The sequence below is a fragment of the Corvus cornix genome, chromosome 28 (genome assembly GCF_000738735.6).
Source record: "Corvus cornix cornix isolate S_Up_H32 chromosome 28, ASM73873v5, whole genome shotgun sequence".
NCBI lineage: Eukaryota > Metazoa > Chordata > Aves > Passeriformes > Corvidae > Corvus > Corvus cornix.
Window position 1 is genome coordinate 1,039,441 of NC_046356.1, and position 25,679 is coordinate 1,065,119.

At 59.1% G+C, this 25,679-nt stretch overlaps 1 protein-coding gene across 8 annotated transcripts in view; it reads right to left on the reverse strand.

Annotated features, from left to right (window-relative positions):
* The window catches only part of TCF3 (transcription factor 3), an 82,660-nt gene that overhangs the window by 11,079 nt on the left and 45,902 nt on the right, over positions 1 to 25,679 (reverse strand). For 2 of the 8 annotated variants that reach the window (XM_039566056.1, XM_039566055.1), the window contains exons 6-18: positions 18,581 to 18,648; positions 15,486 to 15,615; positions 13,828 to 13,877; positions 8,200 to 8,302; positions 7,510 to 7,649; positions 7,268 to 7,394; positions 6,332 to 6,390; positions 5,542 to 5,620; positions 4,534 to 4,607; positions 3,700 to 3,903; positions 2,161 to 2,284; positions 1,267 to 1,429; positions 147 to 385 (exon numbers count right to left, since the gene is read on the reverse strand). In XM_039566056.1, the coding sequence (XP_039421990.1) occupies positions 147 to 385; positions 1,267 to 1,429; positions 2,161 to 2,284; positions 3,700 to 3,903; positions 4,534 to 4,607; positions 5,542 to 5,620; positions 6,332 to 6,390; positions 7,268 to 7,394; positions 7,510 to 7,649; positions 8,200 to 8,302; positions 13,828 to 13,877; positions 15,486 to 15,615; positions 18,581 to 18,648 (1,560 nt within the window). The remainder of the gene's footprint in view (positions 1 to 146; positions 386 to 1,266; positions 1,430 to 2,160; positions 2,285 to 3,699; positions 3,904 to 4,533; positions 4,608 to 5,541; positions 5,621 to 6,331; positions 6,391 to 7,267; positions 7,395 to 7,509; positions 7,650 to 8,199; positions 8,303 to 13,827; positions 13,878 to 15,485; positions 15,616 to 18,580; positions 18,649 to 25,679) is intronic. The other 6 variants (XM_039566062.1, XM_039566061.1, XM_039566059.1 and 3 more) reach the window with 4 other exon arrangements.

Below are 25,679 nucleotides of genomic sequence, written 5' to 3' on the forward strand. Positions count from 1 at the left end.
GACATCGACAGCCTTGGGTTGGTCCCCAAAGCCACAGGGGAGAGAGACAGTGCGAGGCACCACAGCACGTCACAGGAGACAGACAGACAGACAGCCCCGTGCCGATCAGATACGTAAAATATCACCACTCCGGGACCCTCACTGACCTCTAACTTGTTGCTCCAGGTTCAGTATGACTGATACGGCCTGGTGTAGGATTAGCAGTTTGGTCTGCGGTTTTTCGCTGTTTAGGTGCAGTTGGCACATGCGTCCGAGCTCTTTAAAGGCCTCGTTGATGTCACGAACCCGCAGGCGCTCACGGGCATTATTGGCGACCCTCCTTTCTCTCTCTCTCTCGGCTTTTTGCTCTGGGGGAAGAAGATCGTCCTCCTCATCCTCATCTTGACTAATGGTTTAAAATAAGAACGAGACAGGGACATTCCTCGCGTGCACTCTCAGCACTGGTCAACTCACAGACAAGAAACACACGGTGAGGCACCAAGATGCCGAGCCCCCCACGTGCCCTGCCAGGACCTGCTGGCCTGTGCCACACGCAGGCACACGCAGGGGCTTCGGAGAGAAGCAGTTAAGGCTCTTCTTCTGCCTCTTTTTTGTTGTGTTTTGTTTTTAAACAGCAAAGAAAGAAACCACAATGTGATTAAGGCCTGAGCTTGTTGCTGGGAGAGTGCAGGGCGGCCCAGACAAGGTGAAGGCCAACACTGGAATCCCCAGCTGGAATTTGGGACGACGGAGCCCTCTGCCTCCAGGGCAGGAGCGGGGCTGGTGCTGCCTCTCTGGGCACCATCACCCTGGTGAGGTCTCCGAGCTGGTGGCGAGGCTGCAGAGCAGCCAGCACGCTGAAGGACTCTACCTGAGCCACTGCCACTCCTCTGGCTGGATGTGAGAGAGGATGCAGGAGCCCAAAGCAGAGAGCAGAGATGCCCCAAGGCAGGGAAGGGGTCAGACTGTCCCTGCCTGGGGCTGAGCACTCACTCCTTCCCTGCACAGCCTGCAGGTGAGTGCAGGATAAGGTGCCTCCCTCTGCTTTAGGAGCATGAGGACGCCCCGAGGCCACAGGGACAGGAGCCAGCAGGAGGGTGGCAGGGACCCTTCCCCCTGGGGCAGTAGCAGGAGCCCAGGCTGTGTGAGACCACACCAGGCTCCAGGGTGGGCAGGGGCTGGGGGGGGTCTGTGCCACAGGGTGACCCCAGGCCAAACCGGGCCAAGCCCAGTGCCCCCCAGCCCAAACACCCCTGGCCTGGGGACAGAGAAAGTGAAGGGAGAGACCTGTTCAAAGAGCACCTTGTTCTGTTCCGGGAGGGTTTCAGCTCCTTCTTCTCCTCTTCGGAGTTATCTGCCACCGACGTGTTCTCTTCATCCTCCTTCTCTTCCCTCTTTATCTCGCTCGTTCCTGAGGAGACGCTGCTCCGCCCCAGCCCCCCGGACAAGCCTGCAGAGAGAGCAGAGCCACACCCAGGGTTTGAGGGGCCTGACCTACACAGCAGGCTGGGGGGTCCCCAGGCCCTGCTCCTGCACTGGCATCCCAAACTCATCCTGCATTGTTGCTCCACACTCAGGGAAGATGGAGGGGTGCTGGCTCTGCCCTGCTGACACTCTCTGTTCTCCCCCTTACTTCCCGGACCCTCCAACACAGGAACCCAACCTATACAGCAGAGCACTGCGAACTGTGCACCCACACCTGGCAGGGGACAGGAAAATACAGGTCAGACATGTAGGGTTAGATGGAATACTGGGAAGGAATTGTTCCCTGGGAGGGTGGGGAGGCCCTGGCACAGGTTTCCCAGAGCAGCTGGGGTTGCCCCTGGATCCCTGGAAGTGTCCAAGGCCAGGCTGGATGAGGCTTGGAGCACTCTGGGACAGTGGAAGGTGTCCCTGCCCATTGGCAGGGGTGGAATGGGATGGGCTTTAATGTCCCTTCCAAGCCAGACCATTCTGGGACTCTGTGAAACCTCTGGAAAAGGCTCCAAGTAGAAACTGCCCCGTGAATGCTGCAAGGAAGCACCAGCCTTGCAGAGACATCCATCTCCTCCGGGCTGCTGCTGCACAGGGCTGGACCCAAACCCCACAGGTGATCCCCACGCCTCCCAGCAGGTGACCCTTGGCACAGGTAACCCCTGGCACAGGTGAGCCCCATCCTGCACCCGTGCAGAGCTGCCTTACCACTGTAGGTGTCCTGCTGCCTGCTGAGGTCCGGGAGGGAGCTGGGCTGTGATGGAAGTGTCACATGGTTGTGGAGCAAGCTGGGGTTGCTGGACAACCCATCTTCGGGGTGGCCTCCTCCCACCTGCAGCACAATGAGCAGAGCTGTGTCATGGCCAGCGGGCAATGGGGACAGTCAGCCCAGCACAGCCACCCAGGGACACCCCGGGGCTCCACGGACCGGGCTGAGGCACAGCTCCCCTCACGCTCCCACACCTGGGGCTGGGAATGAGGGAGGGAAGAGCCAGCCTGCTCCAGCACAGCTCCCCAGGGACCGTGGTGGGGGCACTGCAGCCCCCTGCTCTGAACAGGAGCCGGACCTGGCCCAGAGCCCCTGTCAGTGCTGTGCCCCCCGAGGAACAGCCCCTCTGTAAGGCAGCACACTGGAGAGGACACGTGTCCTGTCTCCACTGAGCACCACTCTTTCTGCCACCTCCCAAGTGCCACCAGAGAAAGGGACATCCCAGCAACATAAACTTGGCTCCAAAGGAGCTGGAAACAAAGGGTGAGGGCCCCTTCTGAGCCCACGGCCCCGAGGCTTTGCTACACAAGCTGGGGAGTGACACGATAGAGCCAGCCCTGCTGGCTCCCCAGCTGGCAGCAGCCTACAGAGGACACACATCTCATTCCCAGGTCAGGAGCAGAATCCAGGGAGCCTGGAAGGGGATCACAACTGGTTCTCTGGAGACTGGAGATGTGTCACTGTTTGCTGCAGCAGGAAAGCAGCTCTGCCAAAAATGTGCTGCTGTGGTCACCAGCCTCTAGACAAGAGGGGACCCAGGTGACCCAGCACAGGACCCCAGCATCCACATGCTCAGGGAACCCTGGATCCATCACATTCCCTTGGAGCTGGAATGAGCCCTCACACACCAGCACTCCCCACGTGCACAGAGGGACACGGTGCCTGCCCAAACCGTTCAGAGCAGGGAATTCCTGGTGACACCTGGCACACTTGTACCCACTGAATCCCTCTTCTCCTCCCTGCATATCCCAGGGATGCCTTGAAGTTGTTTTGAGGGATTTCCAGTCATGTTGCAGGGAAAGAAGAGCAGCTCTCTCACCACCTCTGCCTGCCCTGAGAAGGGGCACAAACAAGGGAAGTGCACACGGAGCTTGTGCCAAGGGTGCACTCAATGTCCCCAGAGCAGCTGTGGCTGTCCCATCCCTGGCAGTGCCCAAGGCCAGGCTGGACAGGGCTTGGAGCCACCTGGTCCAGTGGGAGGTGTCCCTGCCCAGGCAGGGGGTGGAACTGGATGAGCTTTGAGGTCCCTTCCAACCCGAACCACTCTGGGATTCCATGACTCAACTCTCCCTGCAGGAACATGGGGAGTGACTTCTGTGCATGTCACCCACGCAATGCTGCCAACACCTGACCCAAGCTGGACCACACTGAGCTATTCCTGCACCAAAGGCAACGTCCCCCTGAATGCCAGGGCACCCCTCACATGACACGTGTCCCCAGTGTGTCCCTGCCAGCTGCCACAGTGCTCCCACACTCACCAGACTCGGGTGCCTGTTCCCCAGGGCCATGACCGAGGCGGGGAAGGCCTGGCCCAGGCTGCCCACGGCGGCACTGTGGGGTGGTGCTGAGCCCAGCAGCCCGTGCATGTCCCCATGGTTGCTGGGCATGGCAGAGGTCTGGCCCACGGCGTGGTTCCTCAGCACGTGGATGGCTTCGTCCAACCTGTCTTCCATTTTGTTTTGCTGGAAGGGCAGGACAGAGACAGGTCTGTGTTAACTGCCCCATCCCTGGAAGTGTCCAGGGTTGGAGGGGGCTTGGAGCAGCCTGGTCTAGTTGGAGGTGTCCCTGCCCATGGCAGGGGGTGGAGCTGGATGAGCTTTAAGATCCCTTCCAACCCAAACCATTCCATGATTGCAATCCAATTCCATGACTGCAATCCCATAAAGCCAGCAGCCTCCTGCTGCCCTGCACTGCAGAGTGGCTGGTGCCAGTCCTGGACTCAGGTGCCACAGGGCAGGGATGGAGAGAAGTAACCCCCCCAGTCAGTGCCATCACCTAAAGGCACGAGGGGCCACACGAGTGGAACTGCTCAGGGCAGGGAGGCAGAAACCTGACAGGAATCCCTTTGGCTGGGCCAGAGCCCGGGATGGGCCTGGGCTGGGGCCAGGGGGAGGGTGCCAGGCTGCTGGGGGACTCCAGGCCAGGGAGGCAGCACCAGGCTCTGCTCAGCTGCTGCCACCCCAATATCCACCCGTGACCAACCAGCTGATCCCAGGCGTTCAGGGGAGAGGACGTCACCCAAAAACCCTTCACCGCCAGGCCCCGAGGGATGAGAGAGAAAAGGAGAAGCTGGAATTTTTGGTGCCACTCACCAAAGTGTGGAGGCTCCCTTCGTAGCTGGGAGATAAGGCACCCGCTCCACTCGCCCGCGGCCACTGCGACGAGCCTGGGGACAAACGCAGGCTTGGGGACCGGCCACGGCCATGGCGGCCACTAGATGGGGCTGGCAGCTGGGGCACTGCAGCGGCCACCGCGCCACGCACGGCACTGCTCCGGCACTGCTCGGGCCACACCAGCACCACACGGGGCTGCACGGGCCACTGTGGCACTGCATGGCACTACATGGATCACTGTGGCACCGCATGGGCCACTGCAGCACCTCACGGGCCACCACAGCACCGCATGGGCCACCATGGCACTGCACGGGCCGCTGTGGCACCACAGGCTCTGCATGGGCCACTACAGCCCCATACCATTCCCCGTGGCAGTGCAGAGGCCACCACGGCACTGCTTGACAGCTCATGGGCCACCACAGCACTACATGGGCCACCAGAGAGCTGTGTGGCACCACATGGACACTGTGGCACTGCGTGGACACTGTGGCACCGCATGGACACTGTGGCACTGCGTGGCACCACATGGACACTGTGGCACCGCGTGGCACTGCGGGCTCTGCTCTGGCTCAGCCCTTCACACCTCAGGAGGTGTCCAGACGTCCCCGGTCTCAGTGACTCGCTGTGACCTCGGGGCCAGGTTATGCTGCACCCCAGGCACAGGGGGCCTGGGCACCAGCTCTGCTGGGCACAGCGGGACCTGAGCTGCCCGAGGGGACCAGGAATGGGCTTTCAGCATGTGCTGAACATGGGTTTGAACCACTTGGTGGCTTCCCAGTTCCCGCTGCGCTTCTCCCATGGGAGGCAAATCCAGCCACAGCCTCTCCAAGATGGGGCACTCAGGGACAGGGTCAGGAAGGGCAGGAGAAGGTCCTGGGGTTGCTGCCAGCCCTGGGCTGAGGACTTGGGTCTGACCTGGGAAATTCGCTGCCTGGGAGCTCCCCAAAGCAAACCCGGCCCCCCCTTACCCTTTTCATTGTCACTCACCTGCGAGGCCCTGTGGGGACCCGACCGGGGTGGAGGGGTTGGAGGAGAAGTTATTGCTAGAGTGGTCGGGGGAGTAAATCTGCAGGGACAGAAGGGGGATGGTCAGCAGTGCCACCCTGAGCTAGCTGTCCCCTCCCAGTGGCACCCACCACCCACTGGGACCCCGCTGGCATCTCCCTCCCCAAACCCACAGCCAGCACAAAGGCCGAGCCCAGTTCCCCCCAGTTCCCCCAATAACCCCGGGGCCTCTCTCTGTCCCCACTGTCACCACCCCTGAGTGCAGCCTCCGCCCTTCAGGTCCCCTCTCAGGAGGAAGCAGGAGCTGTCAGGAATTGTTGCAGGGTGCACTGCCAGCACCCCTGTGCCACCGTGCAAAGATCACTGAACAGGACAGAGGCAACTCTCTGGTAACCCAGTGAGACCAGTGCCCTCCAGTCTGAACCAGCACATGCAGGGCAAGGACTACTGGGACCTGCAAGTCCTGTCACGAGGTCTCTGTAGGGTGGTCTTGGCAGAGCAGCACCAGGCTGGGAGGGCACGAAGCTGGAAATGGGGCTGCAGGGCCACCACAGCCTGCACTGCCTCAGATTCCCCATCAGTGCCTCAGTTTCCCCATCCACCAAAAGGCACCAGGACTGAGATGGCAGCACACGGAGAGGGGAAAACCCTCCCTCAGAGGCTGCCCTGGATTTGGGGTGCATTCACAGCATGTGTCCATATTTCCTGCTGGGTAGAGGGTCCCTGCAGCAGCAGGGACCCTCAGCGGGTCAGGACCACCCCAAGCTCTTACCGAGGCCAGAGCCTTCCCAAGCGCGTCTCCGGAGCTCCCGGCTGTGGTTCCTCTGTTACCTGCCAAGAGAGGACACAGATGTCACTGCCAAGGCCCCAGACCCCAGAGGACACAGCACCCTACAAGACCTTCTCTGGAGTCACCTGCTCTGGGGTGGAAGTTTTCTGCTTTTAGTGCTTTGCTTGAAAATTCAATGTTTGTCCAGCTCGGAGCAGCTGGGGCATGGGGCACCCTCTCTTGGCAGCCTTCAGGGGGCTGCAGGGACATCTCTCCAAGCTCTGGGCTGGAGGTGTAGTGCCAACAACAGCAATCAGACATCTCTGCTGCAGTACAGCCATCGCCATGGGGCATCTCAGACCCCCCCAAACACCAACGGATGATCCCGGAGGTCTCTTCCAACCTTAATGATACTTTCAGTCTATGAATCCCAAACTTGCTTCTCCATAGAAAAACAAGGGTTTTTCTACAAATCTGTGTTGGGATCCTCATTTCCTGGGGAGCACGAGCTATTTCAGTAGCAGGTTTTGTAACAGGTTCAGCAGGGTCAGAGATTAAAGCACTGGGGGTTAACGTTGGTATCGAACACAGCACGAACATTCCCGTTCTGGATCCAGGGGAGCAGCTTCACACAGGTACAAATCCCGCAACTCACCTAAGCCACAGCACCTCCAGGAGATAAGGCCAGAGCTCCTGGGCTCCTCCCAGACCCACCCCACGAGGTGTAAACCCCCAGACCAGCACCCGGGTGCTCCAGCAGCAAGAACCTCGCTGTGCCTCTTCCCCGGGCAGGGACTGCAGGCACAGGTGACACACGAGGGACCAAAGGTGTCCGGGTGCACTGGATGCCTCAGGCACCAGGTTTGCACAAGCCTTGGCTCTCCAGGTGAGCTGTGCCCGGCCGCGGAGCCAGGGGGTCACTCTGGTGACTGGCCATACCCATCATGTTGTCGGTGCCGCTGATCGGGGGCGTGTGACTGGACACTCCGTACGCCGTGGAGGCTGAGGAGAAGCCGGACACGGAGGGGAGTCCGCCGTTCACCTCTCCTGAATGCAGCTGGTAGTTCTGGCAGGGAGGGGGAGAGCGGTGAGAGGGGCCCTGGGAAAGCTGTGGGGCTTTGGCAGCCAGGGCAGGACCCAGGTGCCAGGGGAGGAGGTGCCAGAGCCATGGGACACGTTACCATGCGTTCATGCTGATGTAAACTGTTGAAGCCACTGGACTGCGGGAGCGGGGACGAGGAGCTGCCCAGCATGGCACCGTAACTCGACTGGCTCATGGCACCCGGGGAACTCCACAGGTCAGGCGAATTATGGAGTCCGTCTGCAAAGAACCCAGAGCTGAGTGGGGCAGGGACACCGGCAGGCAGCCCCCAGCCCCCGGGGGGACACAAATCAGCCCTGGCTGAGGGGCTGGGACTGTCCCCAGCATGTCCTGCCTGTGCTGAGCATCACCCACTGAGCAAATCAGGACAAACTCTCTGGGACAGGGACAGGGACAGGAGCCCAGGGAACGGCTGGAGCTGGGTCAGGGCTGGGCATGGAGCTCAGGGAAAGGTTCTTCCCCCCGAGGCTGCTGGGCACTGCCCAGGCTCCCCAGGGAATGGGCCCGGCCCCGAGGCTGCCAGAGCTGCAGGAGCGTTTGGACAGCGCTCTCAGGGATGCCCAGGCTGGGGTTGTTGGGGTGTCTGTGCAGGGCCAGGGGCTGCACTGATGATCCCTGAGGGCCCCTTCCAGCTCAGGAAATTCCAGGATTCCATGATTTTGGGACTGCAGTGTCTCTCACACACTCCTGCCCTGTGCCCCCTCCATATTGCAATCCCTCCCATGGCCCATAACGGGCAAAGCTGCCCCTGCTCTGAGGAATAACTCACCTGTCATATAAAAGGCTCCAGGATACACAGTGCTCGGAGGTTTCGAGGGAGTATATCCAGCTGGATCCCTGCTGTAGTCATCACCTGAGTTGGATGGATACACCTGTGGGGCAGGAAAGGGGTTGAAGAGAAGGGCTTGGTGACTCCACGGCCCCACATCCTCACCATGGCTGCCCCCAACCCTGCACAGCTTAAACTTCAAACCTCAAACTTCAGCAGTGTTTGACCACCTCTCCCACCACAACAGAGCAGCAAGTGCTTCACTCAACTGACCTTTCAAGGGCCTGGAGGGACAGGACCCAGGGAATGGCTTCCCAGTGCCAGAGGGCAGGGCTGGATGGGATCTTGGGAAGGAATTGTTCCCTGGGAGGGTGGGCAGGCCCTGGCCCAGGGTGCCCAGAGCAGCTGGGGCTGCCCCTGGATCCCTGGCAGTGGCCAAGGCCAGGCTGGACATTGGGGCTGGGAGCAGCCTGGGACAGTGGGAGGTGTCCCTGCCCATGGCAGGGGGTGGCACAGGGGACAGGGGACAGAGGAGAGGGCACAGGGCACAGGGGGCAGAGGAGAGGGCACAGAGGACAGGGCAGAGGGCACAGGGCTCCTCTGTGTTCCTGTCACCCTCCGTGGTCCCCAGAACCTGCCCGGCTCCAGCAGAAGTTTCGACTCCGCTCCAGTTCCGTTTTCCATGGTTATAACTTGTTCTGGGTAACCACAAAAGCCACCACTGCTGCAGTGACCCCACACCAGGGGGATGGGCTGGGCGGGGGCAGCGGGCACCTCAGGACCCCCCTGTGCCAACCCTGCCCTGTGCCAGGCTCCCGAGCACAGCCCCTGCTCCAAGCCCACAGGGACACCAGACTGAAGGGAAACTGAGGCACGGGGGGGCTGAGCAGCCCCTCACAGGCATTGTCACAGGGGAGGGGACGACTCTCAGACAGCCCTTGGACAGCTCCTGGGACAGATTTCTGCAGCACTGCTCAGCTCTGTGATTTAACAGAACATTAAGCAGAAGAAAAAGCTTTTCCTTCCCTTCTAAATTAACCAAACCCATCCTAGAAAGCCCTGACCGAAAATCAGCTTCTGCCAGGACAAAAACAGACTTTTCTTTTTTTAAAGCAGAAATTCAACACGCAAAGAAACCGAAACGGCATTCAAAGAAACTGAAATAGCACTCAGAATGATGTTGAGAACTTTTGTCACAGCTTATTTTCATCCCCTTTGATTCATTCTGAAACCGATAATCATTTTTTTTAAATCCAGCTGAAAGCAGAGGTGGGGCAGGGGATGGGCTCTGCCTGGCACACACAGTTCTCTTTGGGAAGGAAACTTGCCTGAGTTTCTTTTTCCCCACAGCCAGCTGCTCCCTTCCAGCCCTGGTCCTCACCAGCAAAAAGGGGCAAAATTGATGGTGGGAAATAAAAGTCAGAATCAGAGAATCCTTAAGGTTGGAAGAGACCTTTAAGATCAAGTCCAACATCAAAGCAGCACCACCACCACCACGGTCACCACTAACCCCTGTCCTCAAGTGCCACATCCACACGTTTTTAGAACAATTCCAGGATGGTGACTCCACCATGGCCCTGGGCAGCTGCTGCCAGGCTTCTTCTTGTTTAAAAACACTACCCCAAAGCCCCCCCAGAAATCCAACAAGGGACAACGGAGCTGGGAAGGGGCTGGAGACCCAGGAGTGGCTGAGGGAGCTGGGAAAGGGGCTGAGCCTGGAGCAAAGGAGGCTCAGGGGGGACCTTGTGGCTCTGCACAAGTCCCTGACAGGAGGGGGCAGCCGGGGGGGTCGGGCTCTGCTCGAAGGGAACAGGGACAGGAGGAGAGGGAACGGCCTCAGGCTGGGCCAGGGGAGGTTTGGGCTGGATATTGGGAAAATTTCTTCATGGAAAGGGCTGTCAGGCACTGGAAGGGGCTGCCCAGGGCAGTGGTGGAGTCACCACCCCTGGAAGTGTTCAAACAATGTGTGAATGTGGCACGTGGGGACGTGGGTCAGTGGTGGCCTTGGCAGTGCTGGGGAACAGTTGGACTCTGTGACCTTTAGAGGGCTTTTCCAACCTTAATGACTCTGTGATTCTACAGGGAGCTTGTAAAATAAAGACAAAAAAAAAAAAAAAGAGAGAGGGGGAAGGGCAAATCCTGACACACTGGCAGCTGCCCTTTGTGCCTCGCTCAAAAAAGAGAATTCCAGGCCCTGGTCCAGGCTGCTGCCGGGTGCTGTGGGCAGAGGGAGCCACGCGTGGGCTGGGGGGGGATGGGGGAGGCAGCGGAGAACGGGAATCCAGCAAATTGACTTTTCCTATAATTTGATTAAATAGCGGGAGCCGGGACAGGGAATGGAGTGCAGCACGTCTGAGAGCCCCGCGCCATCTGGCAGGGGCTGGCTCGGGGCCAGGCGCCCGGCAGCTGCACCAACAGCCAAGCCAGGAACCCACCGAGAAAACAAGGGGGGTAAAATCGCAGCGATGGAGGGACCAGGGGTGCGAAGCAGAGCAGGGGGGAGGGAGTTCACCTTGCCGTGTATCCACCCTGCTCCACCACCCCCGCAACATCTCCTGCTGGATCCTGGGGGCCAAGTTTCACCACAATCCTGGCCCTGACCCCTGCTGATTTTCCCTTTTGCTGCCCAGCGCAGGGGAGGCTGTGAAAAGCCAGCTCCATCCTTCTCTGCACGGAGCCGTGTGCGGGGCCGGGCCGGGCGCTGCAGGCAGCTGGAAATGAGGGCCAGGCCCGTTCCCCAGCCCGTTCCCCAGCCCGTTCCCCAGCCCTGCCCCAGCCCTCACGCCGCCGCCGGCCTCGGGGACCTCCAGGTGAGGTCATTTCCTCCGCTTAAAATCTGCCAGCGCGGCCGGCGAGAGCCGCTCCAACAGCCCCAGCGCTGGGATTCGCAGCGCTTTGTGGTCTTGGGTTGTTTTCTCCTCCCTGTTTTTCTTGCTTAAATGCAGGAGCTGGGGTGGGACTTTGGGCAGACTGAGGCTAAACAGAGCAGTGACCAGACTGGGAATGCACAGCCTGAAACAGCTCCCAGGCACTGAACTCACTGTGGCAACAAAACCCTGCAGGAACCGACTTGCACAAAATCCCTGCCTGGGTTCCTCTGGCGCCGACGCCGATGTGGGGCCACGTCCAGCCCTGGATCCTGTGCCCAGACACAGCAGCCCACGGCCAGGAGCTCCTGAGCTGCAGGAAGACTCCCAGGGGCTCCATGCCCTGAGGGCAGCCCCAACCCAGCACCTACTGCGTAGAATTGTGGAATGGTTTGGGTTCAGAGGGACCTTAAAGCCCATCCAGTGTCACCCCTGCCATGGCAGGAACACCTTCCACTGTCCCAGAGTGCTCCAGTCTCGTCCAACCTGGCCTTGGGCACTGCCAGGGATCCAGGGGCAGCCCCAGCTGCTCTGGGCACCCTGTGCCAGGGCCTGCCCACCCTCCCAGGGAAAAATTCCTGCCCAAGATCCCATCCAGCCCTGCCCTCTGGCACTGGGAAGCCATTCCCTGGCTCCTGGCCCTCCATGCCTTGTCCCCAGTCCCTCTGCAGCTCTCCTGGAGCCCCTTTAGGCCCTGCAAGGGGCTCGGAGCTCTCCCTGGAGCCTTCTCCTCTCCAGGTGAGCACCCGCAGCTCTCCCAGCCTGGCTCCAGAGCAGAGGGGCTCCAGCCCTTGGAGCATCTCCGTGGCCTCCTCGGGACAAAAGCCCTGAGCCCAAAGGCCCTGGGTTCCCAGTGCAGGCACCTCTGTGCCTGTCCCTGCCTGGCATCGCTGCTCACAGCCCCTGCACCCCCTCACGCTGCTGGTGCCTCTCGGTGCCTTTGGCATCACTCCCTGCTCACCCACCCACCCTCAGCTCCTGCAGCCGCTGACCTCGGCGAGTTTTCAAAGCAGCTCGGGAATTACAGATTAAAGCACTTCATTTTAATAAGATGCTGATTAACCTATTTATTTTGCACGGGGTCCAGCGATAACACGGGGCGGGCTCCTGCATGGGCGAGTCAGACAAGAAAGAGCCTTTGATCCGCTGCCTTTGAGGCCACTCCTTCTGCTTCACACTTCTCCTGCCGCCTCAGCACGGATCTGTCTCCGCAGGTGTGGAAGTTCAAAAACAAACCAGGAAGCCGGAGCTCCCAGCACAGGGAGGGTGAGGGAAAGAGGCAAGAACCAGCCCGTGCTCTGGAAATTGGAGCTCTGGCATCAAGGGGCAGCCGAGGCAACAGCCAGGGCAAAGAGGGAGATTTAGGCTGGATGTTGGGGAAAAAATCCTCCCTGTGAGGGTGGGGAGGCCCTGGCACAGGGTGCCCAGAGCAGCTGGGGCTGCCCCTGGATCCCTGGCAGTGTCCAAGGCCAGGCTGGACATTGGGGCTTGGAGCAGCCTGGGACAGTGGGAGGTGTCCCTGCCCATGGCAGGGATGGCACTGGATGGGCTTTGAGGCCCCTTCCAACCCAAACCATTCCATGATCCTATGAAAGGCTGTGCAGGTGTCACTCAGACACGGGGAAGGGGCTGAGCTGTGGCAAATGCCAAGCAGCCCCTCTTGTGGGAATCAGGGCCCTCCAGGGCTCTGCCAGCAGGACGGGCCAAGCCCCAGCACTTTGAAATCCGAGGCCAATAAAGGCCATTTGTCGGGGGCGATGTTTTCCCCACATGTCGACTGGGGTTTAACACTCCCAAATTTCACACAGAAACTCGAGGCAGCGACATGGATTGTGACTCGAGCAGGTTTTCCCTGTAAAAACACAGACTCTTGGTGCAACTGGAGCTGGTTTCTGCCTCACACGGATCCACATGGACCCTCCAACACCCCCAGGTCGGCGAGCCCAACCTGGCAAGCCCTCGGTACCCTCCTCTCCCTCTATCCTCCAAACCCAGCACCTCGGGGTCCAATTCCAAAGGCAGAGCCTGTGCTGGAGGTTACAGCTCTGCTCGAGTGGTCAGGGAATGCCACAGCACGGGGTTTCCCCCATGGATGGGGTGTTCCCTGGGAATGGGAGAGAGTCACAGCAGCTTTGGCAGGGAGTGAGGGCACATCCTCAGCACAGCCCTGGTCTGGGGACAGAGCCCAATGGGACAGAGCTCAATAGGACAGCACCGTCCCCCTCCAAGCACGCAAACATTCCAGCCAGGAATGCAGCCCCGGCCGCCAGACAGCTCCAGTGTTCCTGCAGGAACCCTCCAGCCCGCCCCAATTAGCTTTCCTGGAGATCCCATTACTCCCAGCCACAAAGACATTGTTCAGTTCACTCCCCGAACAGCCGCGGGAGCGGGGACAGCGTATTCCTGCAGGCTGCTCAGCTTTCCTGCAAAGCAGCGCACACCTGGAGCGGGCTCAGCTGCCTGCCCCGGGCACAACTGCGCCGCTTCCCCTTCCCCTGCTGCAGGACACCCGAGCCCCGGGCTCGCCTTTCACTCGCGACACGACGTCAAACCCAGCCCAGGCTGCGGGGCACGAGGCCACGGCCCCGGGCTTCTTCCCCACCCAGCTCTCCCAAAGCTTCCCCGTTCTCCCACACGGGAAACCCTTCCCCGTCCCGCTAAAAGCTCAGCCCTCGATGTTTGGGGTTGCAGCGCTGTGGCACAGGGAGCAGGGATGGCTCCCAGGGGATGGGGAAACGGGGAAGGAGCTGCTGCCACTTACCGAGGAGGGGAGTCCAGGAGGCACCTTCCGAACCTTTTTGGGCTGTCCATCTGTGTTAGAGAAGAGAGGATCTGAGTTTTCAGAGGGGTTACAGGGAGGGGAAAACGAGCTGCAGCAAAAGTCTCCGGGGTTGGAAACTGCAGGTACTGACAGGGCTGAGATCCCAAATGTCCCATGGCCAAGGAAGCATCAACAGTGAAAATGTCCAAGGATGAGCCCCTCCAAATCTCGTCTGCACCTTTTGGGGGCAGGTTTCACAGCCACACAGAGATCCCAGGACAGCAAGGGCTTGTTGGGAGAGACTGAGCCCATAAATGTAATAACATTTAATGTTACAACCCCTCATTGGGGTTTTTTGGGAAACACTTTAACTTGAAGTGGGTTTGCAGAGAGAGGATGCAGAAAGGGAACACGTGTAGGGCTGGGCTGTATTTTCATTTGCTCCCTATACAGGGATATACTTGGGAAAGCTTCACTGCTGCAGGAGGCAGGGATGTGCTTCCCAGGGACAGACCCCAGCCCATCCCTCCCGTTCCAGCTCTGGAGGGGGACACAGTGTCCTGGGGGAAGGGGACAATTCAGGGAGGTGGTAGGGAAACATCCAGGAGTGGCTCAAGGGGAAGCACAGGCTAAATTTTTTTAGAATTCAATTTTTCCTAATTATTATTTTTATGACTATTTTAATTCTTTTTTTCATAATTATTTTTTATTATTTTTCATAATTAAGGAAAGCCCTGGCTGGGGGGTGCAGGGTGCTAACAACAGCAACCTGCCAAGCCAGGGACTCAGCTGGGATGTACCTCCAGAGCAGGAATTCACCCCACAGAATGCTAAAGAATCATTTTCCAGGCTGAAGTGGCAGCACCACAGTAGGTGCCTTTTTCTGAAAAGCACTGAAAAATGCACCCATCACTGGGTCACTTCTGGTTTCACTTGTTGGGGAAAGCCCGAAATAGCAGCAGGAAAGTGGCTCTGGAGGCTGCAGGGGGAACTGTGACGAGAAACACAAGTTCTGGGGAAGTGGAGCTTGTCTTCCCTCCGAAGCTAAACTCACACCTGACCCCAGCCTGCGGTAAAAGTTACTCCCAGGTCGATCCAGACATGGGCAAGTCCTGCTTGGGAACCCCGGAGCAGGCAGGGAGAGCTCCTGGAGCAAACATTCCCTGAGTCCCAGGGCACAGTGCCCGGACCTCCCGCTGCCTCCTACGCCCTGCTCCTGCCAGTCCTGCCCGCTGCAGCTCCAGGAGGGCCACCAGCCACGGAAACAGCCTCCGAGGCAGCCCAAGGTTTTCCAGGAAGGACGAGTGATGTGCAGTGTGGCTGGAGGGGTTTTTAGAAGAACCTCAAGCTTTGCTGCTTTCAGCTAATCTGGCATTTTCCAGAAAGAGGGAAACTGCACCTGCCTCTGAGCACCCCTTTGTTGAAGTTAGATATCTCTACATAGATAAGAGGTATTTATATGCATTCCCTCCCCAACAAAGAGCAAATGCCAAATTCATGCCAGGTGCACCTATGGCAACATCAGTCCCTCGTTCCCAACATCAACGCCCTCATTCCCAGCATCAGCTCCTCATTCCCAAAGGCAGATCTGACAAGGGCACCTGCCCAGGTGACAACCCTGCGGCATGGTGGCACCCGGGGGACATGCAGCCACTCACCTATGCTGCTCTCAGCACCTCTCCTGCGAGGATTGTTGGGGTAAGAAAAATACTGAGACCCCCCTTTGCCCCCAGTGGGGGACAGCGTGCTGGGGCTGGCGATTCCCATCTCGCTGGGCAGGAAACCGGGCTGCAAACAAGGAGAGAGAAAAGCCCTTCCATGGAATTACACTGGAAAACGACTCGCTGGGAGAGAACAGAGCTGCTTTGAGTCACCTTCACACCAATTCAGCTGAGGGGAAAAATAAACACGAGCCAAGGGGCCAGGAGGGAAAGCAAATCTGTAAATATGGGGGTGGAGGTGGGGGAATAGGTGTGGGGGAACAAAAGGGGCTTTCAACTTGTGCTTTCCTGCTAGACCCCAGTGAGGAACCTCTGCAAACCAGGGATGCAAACCAGCAGGTGCCATGTGGGGGGACAGCGTGGTCCCATGGTCACCTTGATGTCCAGGAGGGCAGGATGAGCCCCATGTCACCAGCCCACGTCGTGACCAGAGCCCTGGAACCGTGCTGCCACTGCCCAGGGTGGTTTTCTCCTGAGTTTTATCAGGGAAAAGCCAAATCCCTCTTTCTAAAGCCAGGAAACTCCTCCCTCGTGTTTATCCCGGCTGACCTTGGGCACGCTGGGAAGCAGCGGAGCCGGGGGAGCCGGAGCCCGGGGTGCTCCCTCCTGGGACGGAGCCTCTCCTCCAGCACTGCCCCTCTCAGCTCGGAGGAAGTTCAGTGTATTTACATGGAATTGCACCGGGCTGGCAAAGGGCCCTGAAGGCCCAAAAGCTCAGCTTTGACCCATCTTCCGAGGGCAACACATGGAAATAAAGGAGGATTTCAGGCTTTTGAGAAACTGGAAAGAAAAATCTTTGCTTCCAAACTCCATCTCCTCCAGAAAGGGGTCAGGGAGGGAAAGAGGAGCTTGTGTGTTCACAGCTGGTGACATTCCTGCAATCTGTTCCACTGCTCAGGTTTCCTTCGCTCCAGACCCGCTCCATGCCCGGCCAAGGAAAGCACCCGGAGGGACCCCGGGAGCTGCTGCCCTGCTCCTCCTGCAGGCAGGGGAGGCACTGGGATTTTGAGGCAGTTTCCCAGAGAAAGGGGTTTTCTTCCCATTTCCTCTCCCTGGGGATGCCCCAAGAGATGGGTCAGGGTTAAACAAGGGGGAAGCTGCAGCTCTGCCCCAGAGCAGGGCATTTTTGGGGAAGAACCTGATCCCCATCCAGGGCATCTCCACCAGACAACTCTTCATCTTTTCGAAAACAAACAAAAAAAAAGTCAACCCTCCTCACTCCCCCAAACTGGAGCCAGAAGCAACAACTGCTCTGGGGGCCACAGGCTCTGCTGGCCTCCCCCCACCCCCACAAGGGGGTTTTGTCTCCTCTCTGCATCAAGTGGGATTTGCCACCCGATCCCGAGCCCTGTGCCCGCCTTTCCCGGGGCCTCTCCCGGCCATTTGCCCCCCCATTTCTGTTACCTTATATTCCCCCTCCTCCACGAAAGCCCAGCAAAAGCACCACATCCAAAAGCAACACTTGGCACCGGGCCCGGTTTTCTTTGAGCAGCTTCAGTGGTAAATGAAATCCACTCTGGCACAGCCAGCACAGCTGCTCCAGCAAAGGAAACATCCTCACTTCAGAGAGGAGGAAATTATGACAAATTTGTGTAAAATTAAAACATGTAATATGTGTGTGTGTACATGGATAAAACAAAAGTTGTCCGGCCAAAACTCCTCCCTTGGCTCCGGTGCTGGGACTGCTTCCCCAGGACCACGCTGGGCACTGAGGGGGCACTTGGAGCCACACATCAAAGGGAGGTGCTTGCTCCTTCCCAAAAAGCTATTTCTGGATGCTGGTGGCAGCAGGGAAGGTTATCTAGGGCTGCTCCACTGCGCCCCGGGCTCGGATTGACGCCTGTGGTATTCCCCACAGGAAGCAAAGTTGTTCCCCCCAGCAGAGCCCCAGGGTTCACGTGGGGTGACCCAACGGGGCCGGGCTGTGTCTGCAAGAGGTGGCTCTGCTGTGCCAGGTCCCCTCCTGGACTGTGGAGATCATGGAACCCCAGAGTGGTCTGGGTTGGGAGGGACCTCAAAGCCCATCCATTGCCACCCCTGCCATGGCAGGGACACCTCCCACTGTCCCAGGCTGCTCCAGCCTGGCCTTGGACACTTCCAGGGATCCAGGGGCAGCCCCAGCTGCTCTGGGCACCCTGTGCCACGGCCTGCCCACCCTCCCAGGGAACAATTCCTTCCCAAGATCCCATCCAGCCCTGCCCTCTGGCACTGGGAAGCCATTCCCTGGCTCCTGCCCCTCCATGCCTTGTCCCCAGTCCCTCTGCAGCTCTCCTGGAGCCCCTTTAGGCCCTGCAAGGGGCTCGGAGCTCTCCCTGGAGCCTTCTCCTCTCCAGGTGAGCACCCCCAGCTCTCCCAGCCTGGCTCCAGAGCAGAGGGGCTCCAGCCCTGCAGCAGCTCCGTGGCCTCCTCTGGAGTGGCTCCAGCAGCTCCACGTCCTGATGCTGGGCCCCAGAGCTGCACAGAGAGCTCCTGCTGCAGGTCCCACATCAACAGCCTCACGATGAAGCCAAAGCTGCACTGGACAGTCACTGACAGGAGCCACCCCACAGAGCCTCCCTGCCCAGGGAACTGGGAGACACTGCTGGAGAGGGAGAGGGAAAGCCCAGGGCAGGCAGGGGAGGGGGAAGGAGCCTCCTGGAACGCTCCCCTGCCCACGGCCAGCCTGGCACAGGGAAGGTGTTGCTTGGATCTGACTCCCTGGAACTCCCCAGCGAGGCAGCATGGCTGGGTCACGGCTGATCAAACACAAACCAGGAGTAACAACAACAAAACCAGTGAGCCTGGAGAAGTTTGGGAAAGAAGCGAGAGGCTGCTACAACCAACATTTTCTAACCTCTGACAACTCTTTGGAGCCAGCAACACACACCAGCATGAACCCCCAACACTCCACAGAGGTTTTGGAGCAGAGCAGAGGCTTTCCAGGAGCCCGTGCACAGAGATGGGATGTAAATCCAGTCTGGTTTTCAGGACCAGACTCTCACTTTCAGGAGCCAGTAAATGAAGCAGAAAATCTCACTGCATTTTATCATTACCTGGTTTAGTCCTGGCATCCCTGTGTCTCTTCCAAACGTGGAGTATGAGGCTCTTTCACTGCTCTTCCCTGCAGAAGGAGAAGAGAAAAAACAAGGTTTGGGGTAAGAAGGAAGTGGAGGGGGTGGACAAATCCTGTTCCCATGAGGCAGCACCTCTGCCCTCCATGAATGGACAGCCCTGAAAAGCTCCTGCTGAAACAGGAGCTGCTGGGAGAGCTGGTCCATAAACACCAAAAGCCCGGAGCTGCAGCAGCGCAGGGAAGTGCTTGTGGCCATGGAAACTGGCAGGGTCAGCCCCGAGCCAAAACCTCCCCGCAGACAGCGGAGACCCGGCCAGCTGCACTTGGCAGAGGCAGGGCCGGAGCAGACCAAGGGCCAGGACGAGTGACCAGACTGTGGGAGCGCTTTGAGACAACAGGAAATGCAATCCCAGCGCACGAGAGCTGAGCTCTGCCCCACACCGGGCACGGGGCACCTTCCTCCCCTCTCCTGCGGGAGATTCGACTTCCCAAAACCTGCGGGTTCCTCACAGCCGGGGCATCGCTGCCCGCTGGGATCGGTGTGGGAACAGCCCCGTGCCAGCAGTGCCCATGTGCCCCTGGGAACTTTAGAGAATCCCAGAGTGATTTGGGGAGAAGGGACCTTAAAGCCCATCCAGTGCCACCCCTGCCATGGGCAGGGACACCTCCCACTGTCCCAGGCTGCTCCAAGCCCCAATGTCCAGCCTGGCCTTGGGCACTGCCAGGGATCCAGGGGCAGCCCCAGCTGCTCTGGGCACCCTGGGCCAGGGCCTGCCCACCCTCCCAGGGAACAATTCCTGCCCAAGATCCCATCCAGCCCTGCCCTCTGGCACTGGGAAGCCATTCCCCCTTGTCCTGGCACTCAGCATCAACAAGGGCTTCTCTCACACCCACCTCACCCTGCACACATGCAGCTGAAAATAAAGTTTTGAAGGGCCAAAAAAAAGGAGCCCAGCCCCCTGGTGGGATGTTCCCTCTCCAAAACATCCTGGCACTCTCCTGCCTCATGGTCACTGCCCTGGGCACAGCATGGCCTCAGCCAGCAGCACCCAGGGGTGCCAGGACAGCAAAGGACACAGGGCTGGGAGGAAGGGAATGGTTCTGTGCTGTGCCCAGAGCAGCTGCAGGCACAACAGTGTCCTTTGGGATTCTCTCCATCCCCGTAAAGCAAAGCCAGACACTCTTCCAGTGGGGAACAGGCACTCCAGCAGCCCCCACCCCCAAACCCTTCCCGAAAAGGGGATCACAGATCACATCCTGCCTCCGGTCTGGCTTAGTGAGCAAAATTGGGAGGGGCGGGATTTTGCCAATCTGCTTAGCCTAAAGCCAGCCCTGAGGCCACTAAGATGCAGGTTAATGCACTGGGGCGACACAGGGGCTGGCAGGACCCTCCCCACACCACTAAGAGGTTTTGGGGAGCAGATGAAGAGGGGAGGGGAAACAAAATGCCTCAAACCAGACCCCTTGAAGCACAGGGCCAAGGGATCAGCGAATGCCTGAGTGCTTTGGGTTGGAAGGGGCATTAAAGCCCCTCCAGCCCCACCCCTGCCATGGGCAGGGACACCTCCCACTGTCCCAGGCTGCTCCAAGCCCCAATGTCCAGCCTGGCCTGGGACACTGCCAGGGATCCAGGGGCAGCCCCAGCTGCTCTGGGCACCCTGTGCCAGATGGGGAGAGAGAGGACGCTGCTCATTTTGAAACCTTACCATGGAGGCCTTGAACTCAACCCAAATATTTTAGAGTGGATTCCCCCCCGTACAACCCCCAAGCCCCAGAGCCTCACTCCTGATGGGAAGGTCCTGGCACGGTGCAGCCTCCCCCTCCCTCACCTCCAGCAACAGCCGGAGGCTCTGGGCGCTGCTGCCATTTCCTTTCAGAGGCTTAAACGTTAAGTAAACAAAGGTCAAAATGTCAGGGGATGGATCTCCTAAATGACCTAATTTCTAAAAGAGCTTAAGAGCTCGATCTGCCGCAGCAGCACCGGCCACGGGCACAAAGGACTCAGCAGGTTGTGGCATCAGGCAGCTCCTGATTGCTCCTAAAGCACAGGAGAGGCAGGGTAATGCCACGGGGGTTTGGCTGGACAGCAGCAGCCAGGTCTCCCGTCTGATAGCACACTGCTGCTTCCACGTGTGACTGGTGTGGGGAATCATGGAATCCCAGGATGGTTTGGGTTTGAAGGGACCCTAAAGCTCATCCAGTTCCAGCCCTGCCATGGGCAGGGACACCTTCCACCATCCCAGGGTGCTCCAAACCCCATCCAGCAGCCTCTGACATCACCTGAGAACTTGGGCTGAACCAGGGGGCCCCCAGATGTTTGTGGAAGGGTGAAGGGACACTGGGCAATCCCCAACCATGCGATGTTTAACAGGGCAAGTGCTGGACCCTGCCCTGGGATGGGGCAGCCCTGGATGCAGGGACAGACTGGGAATCAGAGGCTGGAGAGCAGCGCCGTGGGAAGGGACCTGGGGGTCCTGGTCGGTCCAAGTTGGATCTGAGTCCCCGGTGTGTCCTGGCAGCCCAAAGGGCCACCGTGTCCTGGGGGGCACCAGGCCAGGGAGGGATTGTCCCGCTCTGCTCTGCACTGGGGCAGCCTCACCTCCAGTGCTGGGGGCACTCTGGGCACCACAAGATCAGAAGGGTCCAAAGCTGTTGGAGAGTGTCCAAAGGAGGGACACGGAGCTGGGGAAGGGTCTGAGGAGCGGCTGAGGGCACTTGGCTCGTTCAGCTGCAGCAGAGGAGACTGAGGGGAGGCTCCTGGGGGCTGCAGCTCCTCCCGAGGGGAGGCGGAGGGGCAGGGGCTGAGCTCTGCTCTGGGACAGGGACAGGAGCCCAGGGAACGGCTGGAGCTGGGTCAGGGCTGGGCATGGAGCTCAGGGAAAGGTTCTTCCCCCCGAGGCTGCTGGGCACTGCCCAGGCTCCCCAGGGAATGGGCCCGGCCCCGAGGCTGCCAGAGCTGCAGGAGCGTTTGGACAGCGCTCTCAGGGATGCCCAGGCTGGGGTTGTTGGGGTGTCTGTGCAGGGCCAGGGGCTGCACTGATGATCCCGAGGGTCCCTTCCACCTCAGGATTTTCCAGGATTCTCTGAACCCAGTGCCAGCTCTGCTCCAAACCCACAACCTTCCCTGGATGTCTCTCATTTCTCACTCAGCATCTGCTGCACCCTTGGGTCTGCGGGTGCCCCATGGGATGGGGGACACTGGGAAAGAGAGAGCAGCCCTGGCCAGCCCCAGCTCCTGCACCCTCCATCATCACATAACAAGGGAAAAACGCAGTAAAAACTCAGAAGAAGAAATTTTACATTCAATTGTCTATGAAAACAAGGCAGAAGAAAGAATGGCAAACTTTTCTGGATTGGAATGTACCTAAGCCTGCTGAGATTCAAAAGGTGCACAAGGAAAGGCTGAACCTGCCAGCAGAAGGAGCTGTTTCTGTGGGCAGGGAGATGGCACAGGTGGCAAACCCAGATCCCCCCGTCACCCCCTGGCAGCCACAGCCCAGGGCACCAACCAGGAAAGGTGGCAAAGCCCCAGGAAGGAGGCAAGGACCAGGGTGGGAAAAAACCACCAGGAATCTCCCCAAATGCCATCTTGCCCCCAAGAGAATTACTGAAATCCTGCAGATGGGCATGGAGGGATCTTGTGGGAGGAGGAGGAGAAGATAGTGGGAATAAATCCCTTGGAGAGGAAGGGGGTTTCCTTTGGAAAGGATGTGAAGCACAGCAGAGGCACCTCGAGTCAGTGCCCCCAGACACTGGCTGAGAGCAATTCAGCATTTCCAGCTCTTTCTGGCATCCCCCTCCCTGCCCTTCCCCCTGCCAGCTCCTTCTCCTGCCCCTCACCTGGCTGCCTCCAGCCCTGCCTAAGAAGCCCTTTCCAGCCTCTCTCCTCTCCCAGCATGTTCCCTCTTGCAGGATCTGGCTGTGTGGGGCTCTGGGAAGCCTCCCCCAGGCCCTGCCTTCACCCAGGGCTTTTCCAGAGAAACCCCCCACGCTGTGTGTGCGACTCCTCCCAACAGCACAGCTGCCCTGAACTCGGGGGGAACGAGGTGGAAAAATAAAAACTGCTCTTCCCAGAGATTCCCACCAGCTCTGGCAGTGTCAGGGGTTGGCTTTGGCACCCTGGATCATGGCAGCATCTCGCCTCCACCGCAGCAAACTGCTTTTAAATAAACTCATGGCTTTGCCATTTCTCTCACAGACCACAGAGTCAAGGAACAGCCCGAGCTGGAAGGGATCCACAGGGATCATCGAAGTCCAACTCCTGGCCTTGCACTTGACAGCCCGAGAAAAAGTATTAAAATGCTGCCTGCAAGTTTTTCCAGCACCCACTGGCAAAACCAGTGCCCCCACACCATCCCAGCCCCAGCACAGCCACCACCCACCGTGCACCTCCCCCAGCCCCACATTGCTAATTCCATTAGAATTCCATTAGAATTCCAGCCTAGGGGAAAAGGGGAGGCAAAACACAGCCAGGGATTAAAAACGGGGAGGAAAAAAAGAAGTTAAAAAACCAGGAGCAGCAACAAGCCCCTGATTAAACCCATTGTCCAGGAAGACCCCAATCTACAGGCGCTGACAATACCCACCCGATTAGGAACGCTGCTCTGAAAGGCAGCTAATTACTGAAATAATTACTAGAAAGAAATCTGTTATGGCTTATCAGTTTCCTCGCTGTTTAACCACCCCCCTCCCTGCCTGTCCCTACTGAAGATGAATGGTAAAATGTGAAATTGGTGACTCCAAACAGACAGAAAAGCCCTCCTCACCCTGCTGACCCTCTGGGACGAGCCGGTTTGTCACCGCGCTGTGTCCCAGCACCACCCCAGGACAGCCAGGGATGCTCCTGTCACCTCTCCCCACCCCAGGCTGGGAAGATCAGAACTCCCCAGGACATTCCCTGTCCTCCAGGAGTAGCACCAAAGGCTCAAAGCTGGAAAACTCAAGAGGAGGGAGCGATGGAGGGCTCAGACATTGGTTCTGCACCTGCTCACCTGGTTCAAAGACCCCCCCCAGCAGCCGGGGATGCTTCTCATTCAGAGCACTGATGGTGTTTGCATCCAGGGGTTTACAATCATGGAATCCTGGAGTATCCTGAGCTGGAAGGGACCCTCAGGGATCATTGATCCAACCCCTGGCCCTGCACAGACACCCCAACAGCCCCAGCCTGGGCATCCCTGAGAGCGCTGTCCAAACGCTCCTGCAGCTCTGGCAGCCTCGGGGCCGGGCCCATTCCCTGGGGAGCCTGGGCAGTGCCCAGCAGCCTCGGGGGGAAGAACCTTTCCCTGAGCTCCATGCCCAGCCCTGACCCAGCTCCAGCCGTTCCCTGGGCTCCTGTCCCTGTCCCAGAGCAGAGCTCAGCCCCTGCCCCTCCGCCTCCCCTCGGGAGGAGCTGCAGCCCCCAGGAGCCTCCCCTCAGTCTCCTCTGCTGCAGCTGAACGAGCCAAGTGCCCTCAGCCGCTCCTCAGAGCCTTCCCCAGCTCCGTGTCCCTCCTTTGGACACTTTCTAATTTATTTTCTTCTTCTTTTGACAAATTTATGTTATTCCATCCAGTGCAACACAGCCCAGAGCTCCCTGCCCAGTCAGTCCTGCAGAGAGCTCTGGTTTTCCCCATCACCTTGAGGAGCTGAAGCTGTGGCAGAGGGAAGTGACTGAAGATTCCCCTCATGCTGCCCCCTTAATGAGAGCAGGGAGGGCATCCCCCACAGCCCTGGGGGAGCCCTGGGTGGGGGGAGCACCCCCCAGGTGCTGTGCCAGTGCAGCCCCTCTGGGCTCCGTGCTGACGGTGCCTCCCAAAGCCAAGCTTTGCTCATCCAAAGAACATCCGTGAGCCCAAACTCAACTGCTGAACAGAAATCAGTGCTTTTCCCTTCAAACTGCTTTTGGATGAGGTGTGCACCCTGAGAGCCACAAGGTCACCACCCCAAGACTGGGCTGGATTGGGGTGAGGAGCAGTGACCATCCCTCTGGCTGCTGTTCCTGCTCTGGGGCCACTGCAGGGAACAACAGGGACTAAAATCAGAGCTTTGTACTCGCCCAGCTCCACCCCAGGGGCTGCGCAGCCCCCTCCTCACTGCCCCTGGGACGGGGACCCTGGGCAGGGGAGGAGGGCTCAGGCTGGGGTGACACCAAAGGGCCCAACCAGGACAGGAGCAGGAGACAGGGATGCAGCTTGGAGGGGCTTTCAGGGATGTGCTGGCAGTGTCCTGCTCCCCCCAAACTCAGAGCTTTCCTTCTCTCCTGGGCCAGGCAAATCCCTCCAGCCCTGCCTTTCCCACGGAGTTTGCTGCTCATGGAGTTTGTGGCAGCAGCTCCCAGCGCAGGGACACGCTGGGCAGAGATCTGGATGGATACATTTCACTGCTCCCTTATCCAGAGGGCCACTCCACCCTGCAGCTTCCCAGCCTCTCTCCTTGCTCCCTGCTCCTGCCAGACCCCTCGGAGTGGTGACAGGGCTCGTGCAGGAGGGGGAGCACTGGCTGCACCCGGGATCCCCCTGGGGATCTCCAGAGCCCCAAAATGCCACCAGCCTGCAGGGACAGGGGAAGGCTCCGCCCTGGAAGGGATGTGACCCCTGCTTCAAAGCTCAGGCTGGCAGGAGCTCCTCAGCCCACCAAAGGCTGGTCAGAGCACAGCCTCCTTTTCCATGTGGAAAACTGAGGCAAAAAATCACCATTTGCTCTGTTTCTCCACCAAGTGCTGCCAGCCTGCGGTGTCCCTCTGCTGTGGGAAGGTGCCCGCTGTCCCTAAAGCCCATCCTCAGAGGATGGGGGGCTGCAGCCTGGCCCTGGGACATGCACAGACTCCAGGAACGCAGAATCCAGAGGATGGGGGTCCCAGGAGGAGCCATCACCACCCTGACTGCTCAGAGCCTCAGTGCAGGAAGCCAACGCTGACTTTGGGGGGCCCTTTCAGCTCAGCCTCCCCCTCTCCTGGCCCAACCCACCACTGCCACCACAGAGCATCCACGCTGCTCCCAAAATGGTTCTTCCCGCAGGTCCTGATCCTCTTTGAAGAAACAGAGGTCGAACGGGAAAGAGATGAAAATGCTGAGAAGGGCTTAGATGTCTCAGACACCTTT